Source organism: Pygoscelis adeliae, unplaced genomic scaffold, assembly GCF_000699105.1.
Source record: "Pygoscelis adeliae isolate BGI_AS28 unplaced genomic scaffold, ASM69910v1 Scaffold252, whole genome shotgun sequence".
Classification (NCBI taxonomy): domain Eukaryota; kingdom Metazoa; phylum Chordata; class Aves; order Sphenisciformes; family Spheniscidae; genus Pygoscelis; species Pygoscelis adeliae.
This window is the reverse complement of record NW_008824185.1, coordinates 1,008,615-1,017,898: the sequence shown is the minus strand read 5'-3', so window position 1 is coordinate 1,017,898 and position 9,284 is coordinate 1,008,615. Positions and strand designations below refer to the sequence as shown.

At 40.3% G+C, this 9,284-nt stretch overlaps 1 protein-coding gene across 1 annotated transcript in view; it reads left to right on the top strand.

The window, feature by feature from the left end:
- Positions 1–5,387, top strand: part of COMMD10 (COMM domain containing 10) — a 111,062-nt gene extending 105,675 nt beyond the window's left edge. Inside the window, exon 5 of the mRNA XM_009334459.1 lies at positions 580–5,387. Coding sequence (XP_009332734.1) covers positions 580–618 — 39 coding nt within the window. The 3' untranslated portion in view covers positions 619–5,387. The remainder of the gene's footprint in view (positions 1–579) is intronic.
- The last annotated feature ends 3,897 nt before the right edge of the window (positions 5,388–9,284 follow it).

Below are 9,284 nucleotides of genomic sequence, written 5' to 3'. Positions count from 1 at the left end.
GAAGTGTTGCCTATATGAATTAAATCAGATGAAACTGGAAGGAAAATGGATCGAGCTTTAATTAAGGCTGTTGGATTTGTTTGATCACATAAAGCATTTTCAAGAAGAGTCTGTGCATTCAAATTTGGGATAGGTAGGGCTTGGGTCATTGTAAGCGTACCTGGCGGTTAGATCGAGAGGAGTAGCTGATAGTTAACAATGAGGAGCTCTCTGGAAAGAGCATTTTCTGTTACAACTTCAGTCGAAATGCCAGGCTCGTAATCCAGTCAAAATGAACTCTGTTATTTTTTTACCTTGTTATTATGCATTGGAAATTCACAGCAAAACATCTGTGCATGTAGAAAAGGCAGTATTTAGACAACTGTTTCTTTAAAATTTGAATATTTAAACTGCAGCAATGAATTCTAATAGCTTCATGTAAAAACAAATATTCATGAGTACAGATTTTTTTATTGCTATGTGAATAGATTTAGTTTGCATAGTTGAAGATATTGGAATGTGGGGTTTTTTGTTTGCATGTTTCTAAACAACATTTTATATAAGTGGAGTTTTTTCTCTCTTTTTTGTTCCTTTAAATAGCTGGAAACTATACAAGCACAGCTGGATTCCCTTACATGATGTTTTCGAAGACTTATTTCTCCATCACACTCCTGCCACCTCATTATTTTGCATTGAAGATAGATTGCCAAGCTGTGTTTGCTGAAGGATTCAGTGGGTTGCTTCCTGTAAAATTATATGGCTTATCTCCTTTTTAGACAGTAACATTAGCCAAGAGTCTTTGTTAAGAGTCTGAAGATTCTAATGGACTTTCTCTTGTTTTCTGAGCAATTGTGAAGAATGGCTTTACTTGCAGAAAAGAAAAAAAAAGAATGCTACTCTGCTTCAGAGATTTTTTTTTTTTTTTTTGTCCTGTTACGTGTGTTTCTTGATTCTGGTAGAAATTTGCATACTAGTGAGGGACCAGGAATAAAATCTATTTTTTAGGCATAAAAGGAATGTAAAGGTAGTAAGAAAATACACAGCTAATAAAACCTCTATCCTTTTGAATTGCTATTCACATGATTGATAATGCTTATTGCAAATTTGTCAAAATAAATGCAGAGTTTAAAAATCGATTTGTTTAGTTTGGGCTATTTTAACTTCATTATCTTTGTTCTTTTTTAGTAGTTTTTTTTTTTCTTCTAAATAATCAACAATGTCACTGATTTCAGTGTTTACTGTTGGCACAGAGAATAAGTACAGCTTCTTAGCACTGCATGCATACCAATGAATCTAAGCAGTATGGTGTATAACTGGGGGGAGAAATCTCAGAGTATATAACAAAGAACACTGAAATAGTCTGACAGTCAGATTTCTGAAAGCTATTTGTTGATCCTTCCTAATGTTGTCCACCACCATTTTTACATCGAACAGGCAGAAATAAAGTACGGTGACTTAAAGGCCAAGTTAGTCATATTTTCACACATTAGTTCCAGATGAACAGAGGTTCATGAGCAATATGAGAAGGTAAAAGTCATCTTAGTTCTTGTTTGTTGCCATTCATTGACAGGCAACTTCATTGCTGCACCTTGACAATGGGCACAGTATACAACTCTCTACTCCGGCCTAATAGAAGGTGAGAGGAAATAAAAATCTTTCGCATTAGCTTGTCTTTCTTCCTCCTTAAGTGATTCCCTGAACAAGGCTTTTTTCTTCCAGATCCCTAAAGCAGGGATGGTTTATACCCAACGAGCCAGTTTTCTTTTGAGGTTTGTTTGCTTGTGACACTAGATATAAGGGTAGCCAAAATGTATGTTTTGAATAGCTGGTGTTTAAGTCCTCTTGTGCCAGATTTATTGCTTTGTTGCTTTTGGAGGGTTGTTTTGGACTGCTTGTGTTGCTTTATTAGGGATTGTGCTCTCACCTCTAGAATACTGAAGGGGTCTGCACCAGTTGTGGTGAGGTAACAGATTTAGAAGATAAAGTCATTAACAGCCTACGTGTGAGTAAAGGGCACTGAAGAGAAAAACCACGTTTATCATAGTCCTTAACTGAAACGCCAGACGATACTGTACCACTCTAAGGTAAGGTAACACTATTACCCTGTTGGAAAGCAGAAATGACTGACTGTTGCATGGCAGAATCTTACCCTGCACACCTTGTGAGGCTGGCTGCCAAAATCAAGTCTTGTCTCAAGCCACTGGCAAACGTGCCTTACTGTCTGGGGATATAACACTCCCACCCACAGACATCATGTCCTCAGTCTGGCTATTCAGCAGCCGCTTGCCGGCTCGCTCATCTCAGGCTGCATAGGTTGGTGTGTGTCTGCAGGTGAGCACATCCCCACCATTCCCTCTGCCTTGCCAGCGTTAGCAGTGCTTTGTAGTTGCGCAGCTAGGAAAATCCCATTCTTCTTGACACTTAGGTTCTGGTTTCTCTAGTGGTCCTGTGGGACAGTATGTTGTGTGCTAGGACACTGCTCTTGAGTGTTTTCCCTGCGTTTCCAGAGCTTAAGTTCTGGAAGTCAGGTCTGAAGCGAGTTGAAGACTCTCCTGTGTGGATGCAGGACATATTAAGGCAGTTGACTGAGTGTGAGAGAGGGGTTAAGTTATCTTTGTGAATATAGGCAGAGATTGATGAATCCTGGAGGAGGGGGTGAAGGCAGGACCAGTTTGGAGTGCAAGAAGCATTGGACAAATTAGCAGGCACATCTGAAAAAAAGATAAGTGAAAGACAGAGTAGGAAGAAACTGGGCGTGGGAAAAAGGAAGGAGAGGACAGAATAATGGGTACTCCCAAGGGTAGAATTTGGGAGTTGGAAAACTATAAGGAAGAGAGGAGGAACACTGGAAAAGACAGCAAAAGTATATATTCAAAGAAAATACTAGGCAAAGGGGGAAAAAATCCTTATATAGTAGGGGAATGGGAAGAAAATTGGGGAAACAAAGTAAACCAGAGTTAACTATGAAAACTGTGGCCAGTTGTGTAACTGTATCTAGTATTTTGAACTAACCCGTAAGTGTCAGCCTTGGTGCAAATTTGGCCAAAATCAAGTAAAAGTGTGGGATGACAAAGAAGAGCATTTTAAATCTGGCTTTAATAGGAAATGTTTTCAAAGTGATAAAATGTATGCTAAAGGAAAAAATAGAAAAAACAAAGCCTAAGATGGCAAGGATTCTGTAAAATTTATTAAGTGTTCATCCTTGTTTACAGATGGAGGAAGAGATTTATGATTTCTTTAGCAGTGGTTGCCTTTTCTTTTTTACTAAATGTACTGAATTTCTTGCTGTCAGAAGCCTTAATAAAAGCCATAGTACCTCATGGTAGGAAGTACAGTTGTTATCTTTTGTCAAGGAGCACTCATAAACAAACATTTAGTTTAGAAAGACTTTTCTGTATGTGACGTGAAGCTTTGGGGTTGTACATTATTAGGTAGTGATGGCATAACTAGTACCATCTTAAAGAAGAGCATTGTCACTTATTTAAGTGCTCCTGTGTAAGGAGAGAAAATTGACTAACTGTGAAAGAGCAGAACTACTTCAGGTTTTTTTCATTAGGTCTTGCAGAAAAGAAGGCTTTTGTTCTGGTTGCTGCTCTCTGGCCTGAGTGGACCTGGAGAGGGGAAGATTGGTCTTCCCCTGAGAGCAGCTGCCCCTGCTTACTTTGGATAAAGTCCTGGTGTCCCAGCAGTGTCAGGGAACGAGAGAAAAACAAGCACCAGTACGGACTGGGGGATGCCTGAGGAGAATGGGAGACCTGCTTGCAGCAGGGACTAGACCCACTGCCATACCTCAGGGGCGGTGGAAAGAAAAACACTTTCCTGGGAGGAAGAAGGAATGTAGCCTATGCAGAACTGAATGTACCAGGTTGGTGTGGGAGCATAGGCAGGGATGTGCATGCTGAAGGTCTTCAAGCTTTTGTTTTGCATTCTGGTAAAACATAGTTTTGAGGAGTGAGTCTTGTGGGTATTTTTGAGTTTTTACTGCAGGAAAGGAAAGGAATACGTCCCAGGCTGTCTTCAGGGTCCTAGCAAAGCATTGGTCTGTAATATATCTTGGACATGATCCAGAACTGAAATTACCAAGGCTTCTGATAGTGTTGAAGGAAGATATTTGCAGAGATTTACTGAGCTCTAAAACTGGAAATTTGAATGAGTAAGAATTACTAAATCTACTTTCAGATCTTTCAGTGCATTTTAAAAACATTTGATTAATCTTTGCTCAGACACTAAAGACAGTATTTTCTGTGACTGTACTTCTCTCAAAGCTATAATATAAAAATCTGCCTCAAACGGACCATTGGCAAAAGAAAGAAATCTTTTCGTTTGGGTGTAAACAAGCATCAGTATTGTTTTGACATGAAGACTTGGAGTTCTGGGTCTAAAATGAAAACCAGTGTGACAACTACCTTGAAAATACCAGCTTACTGGTAAAGAGCAACCATTTGTACATCATTTAGCAAAACCAACACTAATAGCACATTAATGCATGTTGAGTACAAATGTGTTAGATTATCTTTGCCCAGTTCAGCCTTAGGCATGTACTTCTTATTTCTCAACAAAATATGAAATGTTTGTAGGTTTCTGCATTCTATTTTTGTTGAAATAAAGTATGTAGGTAGATAGACAAATATAACTTTACTATCTCAAATTTTGACTAATTGCCAAACCTGCTTTGGCTCTCCAGAGGAGGCTTTCAAAGCCCCCTTTAATTCCTGGGTTTATTGACACATCAATTTTGAGTTACGACTTGCAGCTTCATTTCCTCCAGTCTGTGATTTTAAAGACTCTAAAGTCTTGTTCTTTCAAAGCATGAAGAATTTACTGAAATGCTAAGTCTTACATTGATGAAAGGAAGAAAAGTGTTTATTGTGATAAAATGGTATAAGCTCCCCATCACACTTGTTCCATCTCATATTCTCTGATTTCCAACAACATCAGTAACATTTCATTGTTTGGCTATATTGGCATATCATATCTCCAAAGATTATGAATTCACTCACATTACAGTAAAGAAATGACAGAGCTTAATAATGCCTATTGCCCAGTGAATAAGTATCACATCATTTTATGACCCTTGTATAGCTTATTTGACTAATGAAAATGAACAACACTGAGCCAGTGTGAGAAAGTTCCTTTTCTGTGGATCAGCCAAACTGGCCTTCTGAAAAACAGTGATTTCATCTAGGTGGATGAACTACGGTGCTGCTGTCTGATATGATGTTGATGGTGTCTCATAAAGATAAGCTAATAAGATGCTTTTATCTGCAACTCTTGCATAAAGTGATTTCTAATTTCCATAGTAATTAATCAATTTTATTGGATTTTCCCTTTGCCTTTGTAATTGTGTTGATCCGACCAAATTATACACTGTAATTTTAACGGAAATAAAGTGTTTAGATGATCCCTTCATTTGTTCATTATTTTGTTTCTCAAGAAACAGGAGAAAATATTGGTCTGTTACAAACCAGATGCTGTCCAGCTGTGTTGAGCTATGTATCCAGGAAGCATTTGTCCCTCTCACTGACAAGATTAGTTCCTTCTCTACAAACTCCACAATATCTTCCATGGTTTCCCAAGGTTTTCTCTATTTACTGAAATCATAGGAAGGCAACATGGAGCTCTACACATGTTGGAAGCATAACTGTCTTGACCGGCTGTTCAAATAAGATGGATCACCTTGTTAGAGCAAATTCCTCTTCCAGTGGGACACTTTTAACTACTTGTTATCACTGTTACCTTGACTGTCCCTCTGTGGTAATATACAGCATACCTTCAAGGAAATCTGGACAAATGTAGTATCTGTCTCTGAGATGACTGTACAGATTCACATGCGCAGGCAGCTGGCCTCTTCTGTAGAGTACTAGTTATGGGATTGGACATGCTGGAGCACAAGATCATCTTTTTTGGAATTCACCCCGTCATTCAGGACGAGTGAAGGAAGGAGAAGCAGCATTCCCTGGTCAGTGCTAATGAGACTCCTCACATCTGCGCTGTGTTGGAAGGTTCATCCCATGAGGATTAATATGAAGAGCTCTGTGTACAGGTGAGCTGACTTTGTTTCTTCTCATTCCAATCCACAGGTTCAATAGTAGGGCAAGTTAACTAAATTGCATTTCATGGGCAGCATAAGAATGCTGTGCTTTCTCCATCACCCACTTGTTTGTTTTTCTGCCTCCAGACTGTTAAGAAATGCAGCTTTGTTAAAAAAGAAAAAAAAAAAAGAAAAAAAAAGGCAGTTTGGTTTAAGAAATTGTGCAATTAATGTATACAGTAAGCGTTTTGAAGAAGGTTTGCTTTCCTGGATTTGTTTCTACTTTTGAAGTTTTTGCCGTAGCCAATATCCTTGTAGGCAGCAGAGAATGAATCTGAGCAAAGCCCAGGGGAGTGAGGAAAGGACGATGTCTCCTGTTCCACCCACTGGTCCCTGTTGAGCATTGGGTTGCAGCTTAGCCTATGAGCCTTGGCTTGCATCTCAGACTGCCAGTTAGGTGAGCTCTGCCTCTTTCCTGGGCAACAGTGAGTCAGGAAAGGATTAGAGAAGCTGACTGCGCTGGGCAAAACATAGCCCGGACTGAACGTTGTTAGCTTCGCTCTTCACTTCAGAAGGGATGAGAATATTTTCTTCATGACAAGTAGCACTTTTGCCCAGATCTCCTTCGTCTGAGGAATGAGGTCAGAGGAGTAGTGCTTTGCATCCCTGATGTCTCAGTCAGGAGCTATGCCTTGTGATGGTGGGTCTCTGCCATCTTCTCCTCTTCTAATTCCTAACCCATCCCTGCCAGTTCCAGCTCATACACAGTCTGGAGACAGGCAGCGCAGACCTCAAGAACAAAAAAGGACCTTTCTCCTCCCCTGCTTCATCTCTGCTCCCAAGGGGACCCCTTCTCCTATCTCAGACCAGCATTCAAGCACAGCTCCAGGTAGGGTAAAGCTTCCATGGAGGTTGTCCTAGCGCCCCAAGTTTGATACTCATTTTGAGAGAGTCCCAGAAAAGATCTGTATGAGAAGGGAAGTAAAACAAGACCAGCCTTTTGGGACAGGGGAATCATTAACCATTTCTGGAGCAAACTCTCAGTCCAACCTATAAGTGGTCCAATTGCTCCTTTGCAGCCAAACTCCTTACATGAATAAAATCATCCCTGTTTCCCCATATCATCCTTATGGATTGCAGCAAGCTAAATCATCCTTAGAATCTGATTTAGGGCAACATAAGTGAAGTACATCAGATAAATGTAGAAAAAACAAGCCCATAAATGTGAGCTGATCCCTTTGGAGCTGGGTTCACTCACTATCTCTCACAGGATGAATGGCAGTGGTCCAAGTTTCTTACAAAATCTGATACTAAATAATCTTTAAAAAAAATATATATAAAGGGCCAAAAAGGAAAAAGAAGCGGAGCAGAATCTCCTTTAAGCAAGAGAGCACAGTATATCACAGAGGACACTTGCAGTGAAGTGGAGTTTTCTCAGTTCTTATTTGGGCAACACAGAATGCATGCACTCTTCATTGCAACACCCAGTGAGTGACTTGGGGTCCTTTTAATGGCCTTCTGCACCTGAACTGCAGCTTCCCATACCCTGTCAGATGTCACCCTTGCATCTGCCTATCGAAAATCTGTTTAGTAGCCTACTGATTGATTCCTTTGTGTCTCTAGTCAGTAGAAGGCTGAATGTATGTTAGGACAGAGGACACAAGGCCCTGAAGCCCTTCTGTATGTTAGGACAGAGGACACAAGGCCCTGAATGACCTTGTGCACAGCTGAGCAGTGCTGCTCTTACCTGCCTCTGCAAACAGTGCCCAACTGGGAAGGCAAAGCGCTTGGGTTAGTGTCTTTCTGGCTGAACAGGCTGTTTGTTAGAGTTGACAGACCAAGTTTTGGATTGGTGAATGTCTATTTCTCAGCATTGAAGTCGGTGAGTTTTGAGATCAGTCTTCTCTTGGGAACAGAGAGGTTTTAAATGAATATTCAGTTGAAATGGTCAATATGAAAGAGAAGCCAAAGGTGGAGCTTACTCTGGTGCCTGGAGCAAAGTTCATGGTTTAACTACTATGCTAGATGAATAAAATCTACCCTTGAGTTCCTTCTAGGAGGGCCTGGATATGAATGTGTAAGAGTATCTGAGCAAAAGGTCATATCCCTGTGGTATAATGATTTCAGCATGTTGGAAGAAAGGAAATTTCCTATTAATCAACCTTATTCCAGCATGCAAGGTCACAAAGCATGAACTTGGAACCTCATTCTGCATTTCATAGCTCTGCCTAAATCAAACCCAGGCTGCAGACACAACTGTACTTTTTATTTGCCAGAGTAGCCCCTTTGTCATAGCTATCTTCAGTCAAGTGATTTCAGTGGTTTCAAATCAGATAGTGCCTTCAGCTGCTGTGTTAGCTCACTTCTGCATCAAAAGTAATAGTTCCTCCCTTGAAAATCCAGCCCTTGAGAGCTCTGTCAGCCTCCAGATAAAGTAGCCACATCTCTTGTATAAAGAGATACAAGAGATCTTCATATCACTTGTATGAAGATCTGCTCTACCTCTTGACCATCAATACATATGTTCAACAAATACTTGATACTGGCTTTGGTTAAAAGCATTTGATGATTTTCTTTAGTTTGACAGAATCTTTATGATGACTTGGTGACCAGGCAAAGATACTACAGATTTCTTTGCATAGTCTTTTCTCCTTGTTTCTCCCTTTTCTCCTTATATTTCTACCATATTTGAAAGCTGATCCTTTTCCCAGTCTGGGAACACGGTGCTGCGATAATCCCCCAGTAACTGTTCAATGGGCATAAGCATGAGGAAGAACAGGAAAACGCAACTGCGCCAACCTGTAACCACACTTGGTCTTCAAGGAAGGATCTGCTTGGAGAATAAACAATTAGAAATGGATTTCCAAAGATTTAGATTAACTGATTTGAAATGGAATGGCTGTGCATGGCTGTCCCCAGGTGCAAGCTGGCTGAAATCCTGCTGTCGTGGATCTTACTAACAGCACGTAATCTGAAAAGCGCAGATACCTTTCCCTAGTCTGTGGTCTTTAAGCCATCAGATATTATGAACATGATCTCTGAGGACGGTTCTAAAGTCCCAGTAAGAATGATGCATCCCGCTAAACCATGAACTGCAGTTCTGGTGCTCCCTTGGATTTCATGAAAAGCTTCCTCCAAGCTTGCTAGTCTCTTCTTTGCCCTCTTTGCTGACAGATTCTGTCTTTTACTGTTTTTATCTTGGCTCACTGCATCTTGAGCTGACTGTTTTTGCCCATAATTTGCCCTACGCTCTTAAGTTGTAATTAACATTTTG